General features: G+C 41.5%; 1 protein-coding gene across 2 annotated transcripts in view; it reads right to left on the bottom strand.

Annotated features, from left to right (window-relative positions):
- Positions 1 to 21,622, bottom strand: part of FRMD3 (FERM domain containing 3) — a 178,454-nt gene extending 156,832 nt beyond the window's left edge. For both annotated transcript variants that reach the window (XM_048504705.1, XM_048504706.1), the window contains exon 1: positions 21,470 to 21,622. In XM_048504705.1, the coding sequence (XP_048360662.1) occupies positions 21,470 to 21,622 (153 nt within the window). The remainder of the gene's footprint in view (positions 1 to 21,469) is intronic.
- Between the last annotated feature and the right edge of the window lie 284 nt (positions 21,623 to 21,906).

Raw genomic sequence — 21,906 nt, 5'->3', positions numbered from 1 at the left:
CTATCTATCTATCTATCTATCTAATATATCCTATCTATCTATCTATCTATCCTATCTATTTATGGTATTTTTATGCCACACCTTTCTTGTTTTAGTCAGATTCTAGAGTTAAGATTGCCAACTCTGTTCAGAGATTCCTGAAGATTTAAGAAGTAGAGGGACCTCAGTGGGTATAAATACCAAAGAGACCACCGTCCAAAGCAGCCATTTCCTCAATTGTCTGGAGATCAGTTGTAATTTCGAGGAGATCTCCAGGACCCACCTGGAGGTTTACAGCTTATAGCAGAAGGACAAATATAAAAGTAACCATCCTTTAAAATAATAACTCCCATTATTTTTACATAATGATTTAGGATATACACTACCACACATCAACATGAACCAAAAAAAAATAATGCTATTGTTGCTGGCTATTATGCAAAATGGATAGTTGTGTTTCCCAAGAAAAATCCCAGAGGTAAGGTTAGTTTCAGGACATAGCCATGACATTTCAGACATCAATGAATAGCCTGTTCACTTACCTGCTGTAAACAAAAAAAAAAGTCTGAGTGAGAAGCTTGAAACAGATGATGACACTGCACTGGGAAAAAAACTTGCCTGTTCTGTCTGGCTGGCCTAACTTGTTGGAGAATGTGCTTGTTACACTGGTAGGCCCATACATGTATATTTCTATCTCATGCTTAGGTGCACTCTTGGCTTGTTAATGCTGCATTTATATGAGCTGGCATCACGTAGTAAAATATATATTTTAAATGTTACACCAAAGCTACATTAAATGTCTGCCGAGGTGGAAGTGCTTTCCATGTGGAAATCAGATTGTGTACAGGTATCACAAATATGCACCAGTGGAAAAAATGGAGAGTGATTTACATTTTTCCCCTTTATTTAGTTCTTATGCAAAATGAAAATCCACCTTCAGACAGCCCCCCCTCCCATAATGGAATGAGATGATAGTCACAGATATCTGCGAAGCTCACACATCTTTTCCACCATTGTATAAGAGAAAAAAGAAAAAAATGCTAGAAATCTGTTTCCTTTGTCCACACATTTGTTATTGTCAAATCCACCATCAGTACCAGTCTGTCATCTGCTTTAAATAGGTCTGCATAATTGATAACAAATAACAAAAGATAGTCCTCAAACCATACATCAAAAACTGGCTGTTGATACATAGTCACACACAAACTGTTGCCTTTCCACACAGAAAGTTGGGGAAACATTTTTTTAAAACTATTTTTAATTTTTTGTCTGCATAAGCGCATGAAAATAAAGTGTTTCAGGGGAGAAAAGCATCTTTTGTCACCATTTTCTGTTGCTTCAGTCTTGATTCTCCTGTGCTTACCCACATTTACTGTGTCTTTCCCACAGAGGTTTCCTCTGCTGGCATTCAATGGCTGGAGTGCCATTTTAGCGATTGAAGTACACAGGCGAACTCAGTTTTGCCTTCTGATTATGGCAAAGCTGATATTATCGTTTTCCCCTTTTACATTTTTTTTTTTCAGAGAGGTATTTTTGAAGCTAAGAAGACTCAATATGAGAAGTTAAAATGATTAAACTGAGACTGTTGTACTTGGGACACATAATGAGAAAACAAGGTTCTGGAAACAGTGGCGTACTGGGCCTAAATGAAGCCTGGGGGCATGTACCTGGCTCCTGCCCCTCCCACAACCCACTTAAGAGGAGCCAGCAGGGGAGGCGGTGGGGCTCGAGGGCGGCTCAGACAGCGCCACCAAGTCCTACCCCACGTGACAAAGCAGAGAGCACCCTGAATTTTTGTTCACTTTTATATGTAAAACCTGTAATAGCTGCTTTGTCTCTATAAAGATGAATTTCTTGCATATTCCCTGGCTTGATAATATGTTAAACAGTTATTTTCAAACCTGCCCTCCCCTTTCTGTTGTTTCTACTAATACAGTGAGAATTGTTGTACTTCTGTAAAGTGGCATTGTTACATTTCCCTAAATTTGTTTGGAGATACTATATTAAAGCTCAATATATGCCATTTTCTGCATTAATTTGTTTCCTTTTCCCAGTTTTATAAAATAGTGTTACTATTACTTCCATCAGCCAGGCTAAGGAGAAGTCTTTCCAGATAATTTTTGGACTCCAGCTCTCTTTGTCTTTCAGTGAAGTTGTTCCATAAACTATTCATGTTCCCTCCCTTTTTTTGTTCTCATCTTACTTGAGAAAATACAAACCCTTGTTTCCACTCTCAAAACAAGGGGATGTGTAATAATAATTTTTAGATATGACACCTATTTTGACCTCCCCCCCATTTTTCCATTGCTTCTCATTTTATGCTGAACAGAAAGAGACGCGTCAGAATAATGAATAGAATCATTAAAAAAGAGGCTGTTCATTTGATAAAATGATTATTTATTTATTACATGTCTCACTCTCTTTTTCCATAGGTGCTTAAATAGTATTACTTTTTTCCCCATACCCCCCCATTTTATCCTCCAAAATACCTTGCAAAGATAATTTGGTCTCAGAGACAGTGAGGGATTTAAAGGTCAATCCATGATATTGACACTGTGTTGATGTGTATTAAACAGTAACTTGCTGCTAAGATGTTGAGTTATAATATTTTAATTGTCCTATAGAGTTTCTGTGCTAGCATGATCTGACTATGGATTTTCCTCGTGGACAAATTCATCCCATTTGCAATTGTAAGCACAGTGCAATTTTTCAATGACAAAGTGAATGTAGCCTATAAGGAAAGGAAATGTACTAAAAGAAAAAAATATTCCTGTTCTAGTACTAATTTAGGATTCCTCTGTAAGATAATTTAGAGTATTATGCCAATGTTCTTAAGAGCAGGCCCATCCAATTATAGTCCACAATCTTGAATAGCAGTCCAAGTTGTCCAGCCATGTGCTTGAGTATTGGCCTGCACCAGAAACAATATCAATGCCACCCTAAACTGGAGATACAAACTTGTCATTTGTGTTTTAAGATCTACCACCAACCTCCAAGTGGTTCCTGGAGAGTCCTCCACTGCTGTTCCAACTGATCTCCCAAATGATCAAGATCAGTTCCCCTGGAGAAAATGACTGCTTTGGAGGAAGGACTTTTATGGCACTGTATGCCCTGCTGAGAGTCCCCCCCTCCCCAAATGCCCACCTTCCCTGGAACTACACCCCAAAATCTCCAGGTATTTCCTCGGCCCAGGAGTTGAAAATCCTATTCCTAAAGAAGTTCAGCCAAAATTCTAATGTCAAGGAGCTCCAGACAATGATCTAAGGTAATGGATAAACTATAAATGTTGGCGTTTCCAATAACTTTGCCCTAAAAGTCTCTCCCTCCTTAGGAGGTATGTTTGAAAACGAGGGGTCAGAGGATTCTTTAAATCATTGCTCATCTCCACTGTTCCTAAATATTACTAGTAGTAAAGCCCATTGTACGAATAAATACAGTGCCCTCTAGAAAACCACTGGTGAATTAACAGTGCCCATCAAGAGGAGCCAACTCCTCCTGCCTTTCTTCCTTGCTTGGCCCCAAAATTTACCACAGATAGCTTGGAAACCTAGCCTAATTATTCAATGAAAGAAAGCTGACTTACAGATCTCTCCCTCCCCAGACAGGCTCCCTTAACTTTGCAAATGGGCTCTTCTGGCTCACCTGCAACTTGACATGGTTTTGTCCCATGTTTCCAGGCAGGAAGTTCTTGAAGCTCACCACAGGGACCTAGTCACGATAGAGCAGAGGCAAGAGCTACCAGGGGCCCAGGGGTGCACACTGCACTGGGCTGCACACCTGGGGGCAGAAAATTGCCCCCAACACCCCTCCTGCCCCGTGGCACCCCCCCACACAAACACACACTTACTTACCTTCATGGAACAGTGCAAGCTGGAGAAGCTTAGCCTGTTCCCTTCAGGCTACAAACAGTCTGGTGGGAACTACATTTCCCAGGAACCTTCCAAGCCCCCAGGGTCTCGTGGGAAGTGTAGTTCCCACTCGAACTCGGCCATTTTCAGCAGAAGAGGAACAGGCTGCTTCTCCAGCCTGCTACTGGAAACAGGGAGGGGACAGGGGATGCAGAGCACCGCTGGGTATGTGGAAAACACAGAGTATGCAGGCTGCACTCTGGCCAGCTACACCTCTGCGATAGGGAGAAACACACAGTGGGGGGGAGGAGAGGAGTATGGCTTCCTCCTGCACTTTCCCCCCTTTTCAAGACTCATGGCTGCCAAGGAGTAGCATACTGTGTGGGGAGAAGGGAGGTATGGTTTCCAACAGCAAGAGCTACTGGGAAGTGAAGTCCTTGCCCCTGTGGGAAGAGCAGAATCTGGGTCCTCCCTGGATGGCAGAGGACTACATCCCAGCAACCCTCACTTTTTCTGGTTCAACTTTAGGAACATGCTGTTCAATTATATGGTAAGATGTTTGAACTTTTATTATTTTATTAATTCTCTTCAATTTGTAGGCAGGAAGTCTGATCTCTGTAGCTATAGTGTGTGAAATATTCAAAGGTGCTTCACTTGAATTGATGATAGGGTGATAGCATTTCACATACTATATAGAATGATATTCACTAACCATTGTTTTCTGGAGACATCCAAGCATAAGAACTTTTCATATTATGATGGCATCCCTCTCTAATACATGTAAAAGGTAGGCACCATTAGTATATATAAAACAGGATTTCTAGTCATTTCAAATTTCTATAATTTCCCCTGCTGATATAACCTCTCTGAGCTTACATCATTAATACATCTGTGAGCCCTTGCAAAATCATTATTTTTTTTAAATGTTCAGTGTACATTTTGTGCTGCTTGTTTAACAGCTTTTAAAAGTAACAATTTATTATGTATTTCAAAGGGTATGTACAAAAGGTTTTATATGAGAGCAGAATGCACCGCAATACAAGTAATGAGAGAGTAATAGATATCTGTTTTAATAAATTAAGTGTGGTCTGAAACAATTAGAAATGAAGCAAGGTTTGGAGGTTACTGAAAACCAGATGGAGGGCTTCATTTAGAGTTGCAAGGCATGGCATGGCAAGCAGCAGGAGATATGGGAGGCAGGAACTTCTGGACTATGTGGCTGAAATCAGCATTCCTGGAGCATTAACATCTTCTCAGCATGACCCAGAAGTAATGTCATCATGCCAGGGAGGGGATTGTGCTCTAAAAGTCACCCAAAACTGCAGTTTAACCACAAATTTTTGAGCAAATACCAGAGCATCAAACAGCTTGGCATCACTTCCAGGTGGAAGTAACATCATTGCACTGGGTGCACCTAGTGTGCCCTCCCATTGTCAGCTAGGCATTTCTTGTCACCATCCAACTGAGCAGCAGTGTACAATGGGAGCTAGAGTCAGGAGACCCCACACTCTCAGAAGGAAACTGGCAAGCCTAGTTTCATGCAGGTTGTCAACCTCCAGGAGGAGCTTGAAGGTCTTCTAGAATTACAACTGATTTCCAAAAGACAGAGTTCCAGAGTTCCCCTAGAGGAAAAGGCTGTTTTGGAGCCTCTATGGCATTATGCCCCACTTAGCTCTTTCCATCCTGCAAATCTCAGGAATTTCTGAAGGCAGGGTTGACAACCCTCACTTCATGACAAGGAGAAAGGATAAATATATTTTCTTTCCTAGGCCCAAGATTTTCTTCATGGTCCTGGATACAGTTTCAGTTTGATCAGTTTTCCTTAAGCATAGACTTTTTTGTTAAAAATGTTACTAGTAAAGGCAAACTATAGGCATGCACATTAAAATGTATATGGCCTCTCAGAAAATGCTATACCAAGCTTAACTCTTAGATAAAGGGTAAACTATGAAACTACAGAATCTATCGATACTTATTACCTCTACAGTCTTTAAATATGTCCATACTATGTTCTCATTCTTGTTTTCTATGAACATATACCTCATGGCTTTTCTTCTTATGGTTCTGACATCATTTGCGGATAAATAAATTCACTAAATCTCTTGCCGGCTGTGCTGCCTGCATAATCCCTTAACCATTTGTAATCTGTAACACTTATCTACATGCCTAGCTAGAGCTCCACTGGCCTCTTGAGTTCCTTCACAGTGCTTTCATTCTAAACATATCTCTAGAGCTTTAAGCATCTCTTCACAGTGAATGTCATGGCCCCTCCTGCTGTAGCTGACAGCTCATCCAAGGAGGAGTTAACTGAGCCTTGCAGAGATGTCAGCTGAATCAGCAGAGCCTGAACCAACACAGGCTTCTGGTTCCAGAGCTAATGAAGCAGAAACTAAGGAAGATTCTAACAGGTCTGAAGCTCCAGATGTAGAAAGTCGGTGTTGCAGACAGAGATTGAGAATGCCCTTAAAGGAGGAAGCCACTCAGCAAGATTGCAGGCTAGGTATTACCCAGAGCCTTTGTAGGAGTAGTTCAGGCAAGTAGCTCTGGGAATAAAAGGCCTTTAGCAGAAACTGCAGTTGGGATTGCAAAGTAAATTCTACGGACCTTGTATACACACCCTTGGTGTCTCCAGACCTGAGTGACAACAGACCGGCTTCTGACCTTGATTCCTGGATTCTCCTGGTTGCTGTATGTATCCCTGACAATTGACTCCTGGTCTGATTGACCTCTCTTTGGACTTTCCCTGGACTTCGTTAACATTGGACTTCATTCTTTGTTGAACTGCCATCAGCCCAGCCCTAAGCCTCCTCCAGTACTGCATGTTGCTGTGGCAGCACACCAGCCCTGCCCAGCCTGCACAGTGCAGTTCAGGACCTAGCCAATGTTTTATTATTTGTTTCTTGACTGACTGACTGATTTATTTGCTCTAATTGTATCCTGTACAGAGCCAGCATGATACACTGGTTAAAGTGTTGGACTAGGGCCTTTTCCACATGCTCCAGCTTACCACAGTTTTTCCCAGTGGTCAAATCTTTTTTCTTAGAAACATTTTCTGTGAAATCATTCTTCTCCTTTGTTGTTTGAGGATCAGCCCCTCCTTGTTTCCAGTTGCATTTTATTCTACATGCTACTGCTGAAAACATTGTTGCTAAAGTTAGGGAGATGTCATCTATGATGCAGAAGAACAACCCTCCCCTTTGCTTCTTTTGCACAGGCACTTAGCATTACTATGCAGTTACATTTTGAAGCAGAGATTCAAAAATGTCTACTTTTGAGAACTATCAACCCAAAATGGAAGCCAAAACAAAAGGAACAAAAGTATGTTGTCCCCACAGTTGCCAAGGACCACATTTTTCCAGTCAAATTTGATCTGTAGAAATGCATAATCATTACTGCAGCAGTCCTCAATTACATGCAGCAATTACTCCTAATATTCTTTTCAATCACCCCAAGAGTCTCAGAGTTCTATTACTGATGTAATTGCCCCTCACTTTAAAATTGCTCTTTCTGCACTGGCATTACATCACTAGTTCAATATGAAATTGACAGACCTGATCCAATTGACCCTGCTTCTTTGTATCTCTGCCTGAATTGCAAGCTCTATATGAAACTGACAAAGCTGATCCAATCAACCCTGCTTCTTTGTATCTCTGCCTCAACACATCACTTGTTTGATATGACAAAGAGGAAAAAATAATCCTTTTGAAAACAGAGGAGGGGGAAGAGAAAATGGCTGAAGGGAGGTTTGGCAACTACACAGGCTATCAGGTCAGGGCACGTTGTATAGGAAGAGTTATATTTTACACAGTTCTTCAATTCAGTTATAGGAAGCTTTCCTCAGACATTATTTCAGCTACTCATTCTAGCTTTCATATGAGCATTTCAAAATGAGCTATGATGGGGTGATTTTAAAAAACAAGCTTAAGTTTGTTGTTAGCAAAATAGCCTCAAACCTTGTCCTTTTCTGCAACTACATGAGTGATTTCTAAATGGATTTCCATTTGGCCTCAAACATTCTGTATCCAAAATATATAAAACTACACTTTCATTCAGTAAAGTATAGCAGAAAATTCAAGCTTCATGTTGACATAAATAGCAATTCTGGGTGAAAAACTAGAGGAGGAAATCTGGAACAAGACTGAGGTAGTGAATGCCAAGACATTATTTTGCATAAATATAAAGAGTTGCCAATACAAGATGCTAAACTACTCATATAGAACACTTGCCAGATTTCATGTAATATTTTTTTAAAAATAAGGGGCACCTCTTTACATAATGAAAATTGTACAGGCAGACTGAATCATTTTGCAATATATGGCAGGACTGCCCTACCATCCGGATATTCTGGAGCAAAAGTATGAAATACTGGGAGAAAAACTGGCCTCAATATGGTTCCTTTTATTTATAATGTGAGTGCCAGTGTTCACTGCTAACACCATAAGAAACTCTTTTGTATTGTAATCATTGTAGCTAAGCAGGGCTTTTACAACGAAGAAAAATCTTTCCCTCTCCCAAATATGATCAGCTATTAAACTTTACATGAAACAATAGCCATTGCAGACATTAACACATCATCAATGATGAAAACAATCAAGAAAATGAGAATTTGACTCCAACAATGTCAAACTTGTTTAACTCTGAGTTCTTCATACAGTAGCCACAGGGAGAATAAGTTGGACTGGACCTGCAGCGCTGGAGAAGAGGGTTAATCCTTTCCTCCATAATTTCCTGATTTAAATACCTTCCCATCTGTTATTATACCCTATTGGGGCGAGGAGGAAAATACACAGGAACTCTTCTAGTCTACCCTCGGTAATCTTAGTTTTCATTTAAGAAGAAACAACAAGACAAAGGTAAGCAATCTGACTAGGCTGAGTTTAAAAAAAAAGCAGCACCTACTTGTGAAAATATCGTTGTTCTTGCAAACAATGAGAAGGGAGATGAGCAGAGGCATACAGGGTCCAAACACCGCCAGCAGACAAACAGCCTCCTTTGGGCATTCCCTGGCACATTGCTGCAAGAAGCCTAGGAGAGCAAAACACCCCAGTCCTGCCCACCTGTGGACCATTCAGAGTTGGGTCTGCCTTAGACTAGCAGGCCCAGTCCTGCCTTGAACTATGTTTTCAAGTTATGGTGAGCATTTCAACAATAACTTGAAAAGATAGTCCAAGGCAGGACTGGGTCTGCTAAAGCAAGGGGATGGTGCCATGTTCCTCATCTCCAAGGTACCTTGGACTATCTTTTCAAGTTATGGTGAGCATTTCAACAACATACCCATGAGCCTTTGCTAAATATGTAAATTAATCATTTGCATATTTAGCAAAGGCTCATGGGTATGTTGTTAAAATGCTCACCATACCTTGAAAACATAGTCCAAGGCACTAACCCACCCACATTTACTTGAACTCTGAAAAAGCAGCCTTCTCCAGTTAGGCTGTTAGTTTGGCTCAATGCTTTGTTAGAGGCAAGTCAGAGTTGCCTCCCTTGGGGAGACTGACTCTCTGGTCTTGTGAGGGGCTGATTTTGCACTCCCCATGCAGCCAGATGGTGTGTGGCCCATGTCCCCGGGCAGATACACCACTGAAGATGAGGATTACTTGATTAGACACACAAGGAGCCCCAGTGATACAACTAGAAGCCTGGGAAGGTGTTTTCTTTGGATCCAGATGATAGCTGCCTAGGTCTGGAAGTTAATAAGTCATTCCTATCATCTCTTCCCACTCCACTGGCCTTAGTGGTATAGCAAGTACCACTTAGGACTCACTGGGACAAGCTCTTTCTTCCAACTGAGGGGACCCACATAGCCTTTTACGATTTTGAGGGGCTAAATTTACTAAGAACCGTAACCCGTCCCCTGTCTCCCACGTACAAGATGTTATTAAAGTGGAAAATGCAAAAAATTAGGGTTCACTGCTGTGAGATAAGTTCTGTGGTGAGCAAGAACACAGAGATCACTGAGGCTGTGTATTCATAATAAAGAAGATCTATTTATTTATAGGGGTTTTTTTAAGAACAGGTCAACTGCAATGGTGATCTCCAGACTGTCCAAAGAGAAACCTCGCTGTGCAAATGAATTTAAGCCAGTTAAAACTTCAGAATATGGTATGAATTCTCTTTAATGCTTGTAGTACAAACAAGTTTTCACTGACCAGTCACTAGGCTGGATCCTTTCACACACATAGAATTCCACCCACATCAGCCTGCCCTTTCCCAAGAGTCAGACTAAATGGTACAAGGTCTGCTCATCATCACAGAGGCCTAACAACTAGGTACTCTATTCTCTTCCAGAGGTAGTTAAACCACTCTGCTATATTATCAGGCAGAGCTACTCTTTAAACGATCTGTTCTGTTGCTGAGGCAAACTCAAAGCTATCACTGCATTCTCCCTGAGGCAGACCTGAACTAATTCCTGCTGTGTTTTCCTCCAGCATTCCATCTGCCCTCTGAAAGGTGATTGGATGCTGGAGCAGCACTCCCATAGGCTCAGGGATGAAACAGTTGAGTATGAGTTTTTCTTTTCAAGGGCGGGACACCTGCTGTCCATCATACCCTCAGTGATTGACTGGGCAGAGAATCAGCCCTGCATACTAATAAAAAGTCTGTTATGCCACTGCTCCCTGAACTGGGTGGCCCAGGCTAGTGTCAGATCTCAGAAGCTAAGCAGGATTGTCCCTGGTTAGTACTTGGCTGGGAGACCACCAAGGAATACCAGGGTCACTATGCAGAGGAGGGCAATGGCAAACCATCTCTGTTAGTCTGTTGCCTTGAAAAACTGGATCGCTGTGCCAGTTGCAACTTGATGGCACTTTACAAATGCAACTGTTCAACATACAGATTGATGTTTGCCAACCTCTGCAGTAAGATTTCATAACCTATCTCCAAACGGTTCAGGCAGAATAATACATTTTTACATAATACCGCTTCAGCTGATGAATATAAAAAGGCAAATGTCCAGTTGATAGGCTGTGATGCCCTAATTCACAAGTTTGCTATAATGACAAACATGATAAAAGTGCATGGTAAATAAAACAGGTAAATAAAACAATAGAATGTTTTTAAACTTTACATAAGAACAGCCTCAAATGTGAAAAAAGACTGAGTACAAATAAACTTATTGATCTCCGCAACCCAAAATCAATTAATTGAACAGAGACAATTTTAAAATTTAGTTCTATGATTAAAACAGAATTTTATCTCCTTCATGAAGACTATAAAAGAGCTTTTTGGGAACAAAGGTGTAAAATTGGAATTTTCCAACATAGGAAAATTCATAGTGTATATGTTTATGGAACTGAATCACATCATACCATTTCTCTAAGTCAAACTATACACATACACATATTACTGTGTTCCAATAGAAACAAGGCTTAATAATGACAATATCAAGCATAATTACTGATGGTGATAAATTGAAGATTTTTGTAGAACAGCTAACGTGGACTATTATGTGTTTATTTTTTTCCTTTTTGTGATTATTATTTCATCCAAAAATGCTCAAAATACCTTACATCAATAATTAAAAAGCATAAAATTTAAAAACTAGAAAAATTAATTTTAAAACTGCTAAATTATAAAATTATCATGCAAACTATCAGAAACAGAAGTTTATCATCTAAAGGCATAGAACATATACCACAACCAGCAGTAGTAGCCTTCCAAAGCAAGAAGGCTTTTAACAGCAAAGCTTAAAAGTATAGCAGACAAGGAGGACTTTCTTCTGCAGGGAACTTCAGAGAGTAGGATGAGTACTAAAAATACCTGGGCTCATTCCCCTCTGCATAACAGAACATAACATAGATGCTTTTAGTTGCATCTACCACTGAGTAAAAAGATACTAAATTCAGGATATGGTTTAACACAACTAAGCATAATTCCAGAAACCATTTCCGTCTTCAGATTATAGATTAATATTTTAAATGGGGAAAAGAAATCCTTGCTGTTAAAGCAGTAAATCAGAGACTTCAAAGCAACACTGAAGATAATGTTTCTATTTAAAGATAAACACTAAGGCTTTTACAATGCTGCCCTCAGTCCCAATTCTGGGTAGCTTAGAATTGTGTATCTAGGCATAAGGCCAGCAACATGCAGTGCCAATTCTGTGCTTGTACCTAGGCTTATAGTCATACTAACCCAATGCTGCTGCAACTCTGGCAACGGCATATAATTGGCAATGTCAGGGATGTTGGCATGTCAGCATCCTAGGATGTTTAGCCCTCCTTCCTGGTGCCTACTTTGTCCAACCAACCTTACCTCCCTCAACATCTGCTAGCACTAAGTGTGTACAGTGCAGAAGGGCGGGCAGGTCTTACAGAGATGTTGGCAGCATAGTCGTCAGAGCAGTGCTATCCAATCTCCTCCCTACTCTTCTCTACTTGTAATCCAGTGTGCTCGTGAATTAAGGTTCATATAGTACTGTAACTAATTAGTGGAAAAATATTTTTTTAATGCAAACAAGAATTAATAATTTTATGTTCTTGCACAGGCCATGTATCAGCCAACTTGACTAAAAGGGTGAATTCCCACTTGAAAATTGCAAGCGGATCCAAACCTGTTCCTTGTGAATCCGTGTCCTCCTCATTGCAGTTTCTCCCTCCCCACCACAGCGAGCACACAGCAGACACTCCCAGGTGCAGGCATCGTTGCAATCCCCACAGCCATGTGATCGCGCTTCATTGCCCTAATCTGATTGGTCGGTGTTCAGTTGGGCAGGACCTGTTAGCCACTTCAGAAACACTACCCATTTTTACCCATTAAAAAACCTGTGCGAACGCTGAAGTGCAACCACTATGAATACTTGTGTCATTTACTGTAACGCAACTATTTTCTGAAAGTTTTACCGTTAAATCGGTGAACAGGTGATCCTTCACTTGTATTGCACATGCTCAGAAACGTGATCCATCAACCCGGAAGTAGACTGCACAAGGGTCAAATCAATCTACAGTCGCGTTCCTGGTTAGCGAGCCGGGAGCACTGATTGGCTGCGCGAAATGCACGTCACGCTCTGGGGCGGGGAACAACTCCAGGTTCCAAACCTTGTTCCTCCCCTTGGAACAGCCGTAAACTGTGGTAATGGGGCCCAACCCACTTGCATCCAGGTTCTGCCGGGACACACATTAATGGATAAAACGAGCGTCAGAAACGGTTGCTGCCACAGAAGTCATGGGGAGGATGTCGATGAAACCGTGTTAGTAAGTGGCCCGAAACCATGCTAAGGAGGCAGTGGGAATTCGCCCAAAGATAGGGATCAAAAAGATAGGGATCTAAAATCCAGTTTGAGCTACCATCCTTTACCACTGTCCTTTAAACCTCCACTACAATCCATTTAGCTTTATGGTCAGTCAAGAAGGTCAACCATCTTTTACAAAGAGTCTGCAAATTACAGATGGTGCCTATTATAATGTTAGGTTATTTTTCATTCTACTTGTGTCATTGCAGCTTGACTCAGCAATGCTCCAAAGTAGCTAAATCCCAAATATTTTTTTTTAACTAGGGGGGAAATGTCCTTAAAGAGGAGTCTCGTCCTTGAGTCTTGTTCTTTCTGCTGCCACTTCTACTGTTTACCTAATTTTTAACCATCCAGTCTCAAGGCTGAAAAAACACAACATATTGAATTTTGAACTCTGGTCTTCCAACATAGCCCCTAAGCCACTTGATATTCTCCATGACAGCACTTCTGTCATGTAATCAGCTAGCTAGAATCCATATTTGACATTCTTCAGCCCACTCAATAACTGTGACCTCATATTCCACAAAGGAAATCCTTATAACTAACACTGGTACTACTTCTGGGTGACTGAAAAACAATTGTAAAGAATATTAACATTCCAGTGCTGGTATTACTTTTACAGGAACACCATAAAATTTACACTGGGAGAAAAGGCCAACTACTGCTACTTTTTGAAAAACAGGAAAAGCTTGCCATCTGTAGTCTTTCTTGTATATATAATCATTCACAACTTTGATTTGATATGCTTCTAAAATGCTTTTGAAATTAAAACTGTTTGTTTGTTTGTTTGTTTGTTTAAAAACAAGATTTTTACCCCACCTGTCTTTTCCCACAGGGCTACCAAGGCGGGTAAGTACCATATACAATATATAAATAGCCTCCAGGGACCCTTGCATACATTACCATAATGGTTGGGGATACAAATAAGAGACAGTTTACCTATTTCACTGATTTATTGAAATAAAATTCTACATTACAGAGCAAAAAGCATGAAGCACGCTGCTCAGATTCTTGTTAAATCTGTCAGAATAGAATTAAAATTTGTGATATATGTCTGGTTCTAGATTGCTGCAGATGCTTTTGAGGGCATCAGAAAGCACTCTGGGTGTTTCAGGATATTTTGACCTAAAGAACACTACATAATATAATTACAGCCCAATCCACAAGCCCCTGGTGGCCAGGGACAGCTCTGCTGCCACCGCACCATACCACCTCCAGAGGGCTTTCAGGCTGTGCTGGGAGGCAGCAAAACAAAAAAATCCCACCAGTCTGAAAATCCTCCACAGAGGTACATGGAGTTACATCACCCTCTTGGGTGGCATAAGTCCAAGGCCCTGGTGTCCCCAGCTTGAAAGCCCAGGTGGAAGCTGACTACTGTTGGTTCTACCCCCCAAAACATCACAATTCACCCACTCCTGTGCTGGTATCCACTCGGATGGCAGTACAGCCCTGCAGCAACACCCGCTTCCAGCATCTTTGCCAGCAAAGTTGCCCTTTATGCCAATGGAGGGGGCAATGCGCTGGTGCGGCCCCACACCACATCCGAGCAGCACTTCACACACACACACACACACACTCCAGATTCAGTTGTTAGATTTCACAATGTAATATTACACTTCATGGGTATTTTGTGTTTGACTTTGTGATGGTGAAGTAGTATCTATATTTAGTAGCCCACGCACCTAAGTAGCATACACACATGTATACTTAATTTAGAGTTTGCACTGTGTAGCAAGCCAGTTATTTGCTATTCTCTTTTCAATAAATTTGCTTCTTCCTGGCTTCCAGAGCCCCAAGGGGCAAATTGTCAGTTCATGTGAATAAATATGACTTTGCTCACAGCCTTATGCAATGCCAAGCACACGCAGCTAAAAAATGTGGTTTGAAGTACTATATTTAGATACTATTATATTTTTCCACTCATGCTGCATTAAACAGCATCACACTCACTCACTCATGTAAGTCATGAAATCATCACTACAATTTTTCATTATCAAAGAACTACTGATTTAAATACAGTGTCTCAGAGAAAACTCCCTCCTATTTCTTGATGTTTCTGCAAACCTTGAGGGGCAAATTTCATATTTTACACAGCTTTTTCTTGGCAGTGTGTTGAGTGAACAGAATGCCAGTCCATGATGCCGCATAACACAATCAGCTAAGGATTTGGTCCAAAGCAGGGACAGATGTATCTAGAGTTAGGAGAACAAAGAATTTCCCACCAGCATAAGTGTTTTCCTCTACTACAGAATAGTAAGAAGGAGCCTAACGCTATGATTCCATACAAGCCAAAGGAATTGATATTAAAAAATGAATGGTTTAGGATATTAAATAACCTTCTATTGTTTAATCACTGACAAGTACAGAAACATTTCGGAGTTTTTTTTAATCTCATTCAGTCGCACGAAGGGATAGAGATAAATGCAACCCTAATACAAAAGAATTAAGGAGGCCCATTTCAGCTGCAAATAATGAAGCAACATGGAGGGATGCATGAAATTGCATCTGTATGGAGGAATGTGTTCATGTAATTGCAACTGACACAAGGATCAGTTGCTTTATCATGAGAGTCCCTGAAGAAACTCCTAAACAAGAAATGTTCTGCAGGTATCACTGAAGCACAGATGGCAGATGATGAGTACCATGAACCACTAGGAAAAGTGGTTCACTAGAGCAAGAAGCAGCAGCAATGCAGATGGAGTTTTAGATGAATTCCTAAACAATTTGTTGGTGATGTGGAAAGCAAGACTGGAGACATACAACCACAGTCCTGTCCTTGGTATTTTTTACATCAGGTAGCTAAGAAGTCCTAGTCCCACCACAATATTACCTGTAACCAGTGGTGGGATTCAAAATATATTTAACAACTGTTTTGTTTTACAAGCACCATTTTTAACAACGGTTCTGCCAGAGAAGTGGTGCGGGAACCTGCTGAATCCCACCACTGCCTGTAACAATGAATTCCCTAAAGGAATCAGACCTTACACTAACTACACAGTTCTTGAAACTTATGTTTTATTTTGGTTATTTATGTAAGAAACAACAGAAGTTTGAAGCACTTTATTACATGTATTTTTTCCCCGAAAGATTTATTATCCAGAAGTTTTGAAAATCCACATTGTTGCCCATGTTCATGAGTGATTTTTTGTAAAAAAAGAATGCCCTGAGCCCTGTGGTGATAGGGCAGGGAATTATAAATCAAAATAAACAAAAAAAATACAAAAAATATCACCATGTTTGAGTTTCATATGTGCACTTTTTAGGTAAAGTAGTATTATTGCAACACAACACTTAATTCACTCCTAGTTTCATATTCTAGTCACAAGGATTTGGGTGATGTGGAAGATTTCTAATAATAAACAGAGATGCAAACTTTGCTATATACCACTGTTGTTCTGCAAGCGTGAATATAAATAAACACTTACAAATATCATGCAAAAAATCATGTACACATTTTTTAGATAGATAAAACAATAACATATAAAACCACTTCCTGGACGAGTGACACCAAGGTCTTTTTTTAAAATACAGTCTGAATTTGAAGCAATTCTGACTGTCGGAATAAACTTTCTAAATTTGAGGTAACAGTGCTGCAAATTGTTTGGAGATCCACACCTTACACTCTCTTTTATTAAGTTAACAGAGACTTCTCAACTTACTATGAGCATGATTTGCATGCTACATGGTACATATTAATGGATGCACCAAGAGGTACATCATCTGGGTCCAGTGATGGATGCATACCTCAATCTAGCTCAAGTGCAGGGGAAATATATAGAAGCACAGAGTCTACCACACCATATGTTTATATCACCCATGCCTGAGCAGGCTTGGCATAGCAAAACAAGGATGCCTGTGTGGATCTGCTCCTGTCTGGAAAACTTACCGAAGAGATCCCACTTTAGCCTGCTTGCCTAGACTCTACTTGAGCCAGCTCACCCACTTCATTACCTTGAAGTGTAATGAAGCGGAAGATAAGTACCATGTATTTTTTGAATCACTTTCTTAGATTAATACAATTAAGTATCCCTCTTCCTATAAGCTGCTGAGTGAGATAGAAATTATTATATACCTAAGCGTGGCCTGGCCACCACCGTTGCTGTATGTGTGTGGTGAAAATGGGAAAAGGAACGGTAGCAGGAAATCAACTGCAGAGGCCAGCAGTCCGTGCTCAATGCAAACAATGCAGCCTGATGCACCAATGTCGCGATGTCAGTGATGTGTGTGTCCGCGCATTCCTGGGGCGGAGGGAATGGAAAGGCACCTCTCCCCCACATCTAAGAGCTGGCCTGGTCATGATCTGCTTTACCTGGGAGTAAGTTTGGTTGGTGGCAATGGGTGTGCGCTTCTGAGGAAACCCTCTGAGAGTAGCGGCGCTGGCAGCCATTCAAAGTATGTCATCCCGGTTGCTGTACCGAGCTTACTCCTGAGTAATGCATGCTTGGTTTTCTTAACTGTAACCACGCGAGTATTCAGGGAATCTGAGGGTTGCCTGGCCCCCACCCTCTTGTACCTTGCATGTCACCCCTCACCTCTCTTCCCTCCCTCGCTTCTCTTCCCTTGCAAGCCACCCCTCCCCTCCTTCCCTTCCCTTTCCCTCAGCTAGGGTGGGTGGAGTCATATCAAGATGCTGGGCCCCCTGCCTCCCCTCCCTTGCATGCCACCCCTCACTGTCTCTCCACTCTCACTTCTCTTCCCGTGCATGGCTCCCTCCACTCCATCCCTTTCCTCTCCCTCCCTCTCTTGCCCGTTGCATGCCACCCCTCCCCCTCCCTCCTTCCCTCTCCCTCGTATGTGGCATGTGTGTTGTTGTATGTGTTTCCCTTCCACTCGAGTTACTGCTTATTTACTGTTTTCACTGCTCATATCTGGCTGTCTGAGTGAACATTCTAAGCAACACGGACATTCTAAAAGTGACAGTTACACACAGGCAGCTGCATGTCCTTCACCAGGGTATGCGGCTGGAAAAAGGGGTTTTACCTGGGCCAGGTGTGAAATTTCCAGGTATGTGAACATCCTAAAAACACTCTCGCCTGGCTGACTATGAGTGGCTGGGAATTTTCAGAGGAATTAGCCCAGCAGTTACTGAGGGAATTATGCTATCATCAACAAAAAACACTGTTAGCTTTATATATATATAGATACCTAATACCCATAACTGGAGTTGACATCTATAAATTTAGATTATTTCCTGGAATGAAGAAAGAAGTTAGAAGAATGTTATCTGTTGCTTCACTTATTTGGCATTTTGTAATTTCTGGGAAACAATCAAAGAATAACCATTCATTTTAAACTACTTTCCTCAATAGCATGAATGTGTATATGTTCTGTTTCAACTGTCCACTTGTAACGAAGCCTATAAACATTATCATAGATGCATTCCTAATTATTTAAGCATAATCAATAATTTATATATATAAAAATCAGCCTAATTATTTGACATGTATTTCCTTGGAGATTTAATAAAAACTTATAATTTCTAGTAATACACATTCCCTCTAAATTTCTGTAATACACATTCCATTAAATGAGATTTTTTTTAAGGCGGGGAAAGCAGTTTCTTAATGCCATCATGCAGAAAGAACTACATGAGTCAAAGAAGCTTCTGTGGAAGCACTTGCTGGTTCAGGAAGCTCAGCTTCATCCCTCCTCCCCCCCTTCCCCGCCCGTCTGCCCACCCGACCCCCAGGGAATAAAATACAATTTATATTTCTTGAAGTTCAAACCCTCAAGACAAAATCACTGGGATTTGTTAATATTTCCAATATACTAGAGACAAAGGAATTCTTGACTGTTAAAACAAGAGATATCAACTTTTACCAGATCCTTAATTTTATTGCCAAAGTCGATATTTGAACATGGCACAGCTTATACAATATTCTTAAGAGGGAGATATACAGTTAATACACATTATTTCCCAAACATAAAAGTTTTTGCCCATTCAACTGGCAAATTAGTCAACTATAGTTTTTTGTTGATTAACAGATTAATAGTAGAGTGCAGTGGTTAAGAACGGTGGATTCTAATCTAGAAAATCATGTTTTGATTCCCACTCCTCCACATGAGCAATGGACTTTAATCTGGGTCTGTTTCCCAACTCCCTACTCATGAAGTCAACTGGGTGACCTTGGGCTAATCCAGTTCTCTCAGAAATCCTCATCAGCCCCACCTATTTCACAAGGGTGTCTGCTGTGGGCAGGAGAAGGGAACTGGGCACTGCACGCAGAATTTTCCCCATGCATCCCCAAACTCCCTCCATTGCCCCCTGTAGCCATGCCACCCACTGCCACAACCACAAAAAACCCCAAACCTTTTCACTCAATCTGAGCAAGCTCCAACCAGCTAACACATTGGGTTTAGGGGCCCCTTATCAATAAGGGCTGGGCATGTGATAGGGGGAGGGACAGTGACTCCCACCTGCCCCCATAAGATACAACACTGGAAGGGAAGGCAATTGTAAGCCACTTTGACTCTCTTAAAGGTAGGGGTGAATTGGGGGGTATAAAAACCAACTCTATAGGTGAGTTTACTTTGTTCTTGTGCATTACTGTAAGAGAAAACTAATATTGAGAAATTCAAAACAGACTTTCTTACTAACAATGTGTGACAATTTGTTTGTTAATTACTTCCTTCAGTATCTCAAAAAATAGAGCTATTTTAAAGAGCACAGATAGTATGAACATTTGTTTTTTAACATTTAAATCAATTAATCAGCTACTGTATATTATTTATCAGCTATAAAAAAATCTGTGACTGGATGACAATTCTAATTATATACTTTTGCTCAGTTACAAAAAAAAAAAAACAGTAAGGGATGCAGTTATGCTGCCAGAGGGTGCTCTATCTCCTGTTCAGATGCTGTATTGGATCCTAGCAACAAAAATAACAGGCAGAGTGGAAAGGGATGCTGCATAACAGCTGTCAGCCTTCTCAGTCAACTTATAATGATACAAAATGTAAAAATACTGAAGTAAGAAAGGTGAGACAAATGGCTATACAAAAATGCCTAGAATTACACCACATGGGAGATACTGAGAGAGACTTCCCAAAGCCTTCTGTGTGCAGCAAGGGGCTATCTCCCAAACCATCCTCACAGCTGGGTGAGGTCAGTGACACAAAAAGCCTAGGAAATATATAAGCCTCCCTTCACTTCAAACATTCCCCTAATCTCCATTGCAATATCTCATTGTTCTACAAAAATCACTGAAAAGAATTTGTGCGGAAGAAAACTGTAAGAATCCATCCCATTTTGTTCAAAGTAGAAAGCCAGTGTAACTTATTTTCAGCACAGTCAATTTTACTGCATTCTAATGTTAAAGCAGAACACTTCAGTCCATGGTGTTTAATTTCCTCTCTGCTTTTTTTCTCTGCTTTAAAGAAGCTACATAATGTGTATGTGCACTTAAATTACACAGAGAGAAGAAACATTCATCTTTAAAAGAAAAGCCTAGCTATCCATAGAAGAGTTGTCCATAGGTTGACTTGCTCCCTCAAAATCATTCACATGTTTAGAATATTCCGTTTGATACATATGAGTAATCTCCATATTTTTATAAAAGAAACCAAAACAACAACAGAAATTATGGGCACTTTACAAAGAAAGTTTTTCCCTAGTATCGATGAGCTATGCAGAACCCCGCATTTTAGACTGTACTCCAAATCACAACAGCTTTCCCCTAGGTAGGAAGGATTCCCACTTTTTGTAGCAACAATGGGTGCTTTCACACAAACTGAATAATACACTTTCAATTCATTTTTTAAGAATGGTATAAATGGGGTTTTCCCTTTCACGCAGTAAAAATCAAGCGGCACAGTCCATTGAAAGTGGGTTAAGAGCTTGGCATGTGTGAAAGCATTCATTCTAATTTAAACTCTGAGAAACTATTATTATCTGCTTACAGAGAGGGCTTTTGGGAAGAACGCCATTCAGATCTAGCCACAACTAATGGGGCGAGCAGCTGTGCATTTGTTGCGCTAGGCCCTTTTAGTGAACTTTTTTGGTTCCCAGCGCAGCCCCTGGCACAGCCTCGCCAGTCCATGCTTTCCCTTACAAGCTCTGCATCAGCTTTCAACACACATCCCTACACATACACACGCACAGCTTGTGATAACCATCTAGTCTTGCCTAGATTCACTCTCTGCCTGTAAACAACTTCCCACAACGGTAGGTGCACCGAGAGGCCTGTATTGTGCACATGAATAACAGAAATGGGCCGATGGGCGCGGCAGGGAGGGAAAAGGACCAACACAAATACAGCAGGGATGCCAGTATGCATTGCACCGGAAGCACGTTGACGAGGGATCGGGGGGCGCCCACTAGGCAACATCAACTTTTTTTGCAAAGCAGGGGGGGGCGGGGTAGGGGGGAAGCAATGTCTATGGAGGCACTGATCCACCACCCAGCAGATAGACACACCTGGATGTGACAGGAGATCTCGGAGTCGTCCAGGAGCCGGATGGTGCATTTCATCTCTCCTGGCTCAAGAGACCTGATGCTCGAGCTCCGGAACCGGATCATTTTAATGGTCCTCCTGCCGCCTCGCCTCACGCACTCGCAGGGAGAGAACATGCACCACGCAGTCCTGCAGAGGGCCGCCAGCCAGCCCAGCTGCCTCGGCTCGCCTCGCCGGGAGGTCAGCAGAAAGCAAAGCAGGAGTGACCGAGGCGCCCGCCTCACCAGGCGGCGAGCGACTCAGCCTCGAGGGGAGATTGGCAACGGCGGCGGCTCCCGCCGCTGTTGCTGGGCGAACATCAATACCGCTAAAGAAGAGAAGGAGGGAGGAGGCTGCTGCTGCTCTCCTGGCTGCCCCAAAGCGCCTGCTTTTTCCTCCCGTTCCCAAAGGCAGCTCCAGT

The sequence above is a fragment of the Sphaerodactylus townsendi genome, linkage group LG07, assembly GCF_021028975.2.
Source record: "Sphaerodactylus townsendi isolate TG3544 linkage group LG07, MPM_Stown_v2.3, whole genome shotgun sequence".
NCBI classification, from domain to species: Eukaryota; Metazoa; Chordata; class Lepidosauria; order Squamata; family Sphaerodactylidae; genus Sphaerodactylus; species Sphaerodactylus townsendi.
Note: the sequence above shows the minus strand (reverse complement) of the source record. Positions and strands in the feature narration are given on the sequence as shown.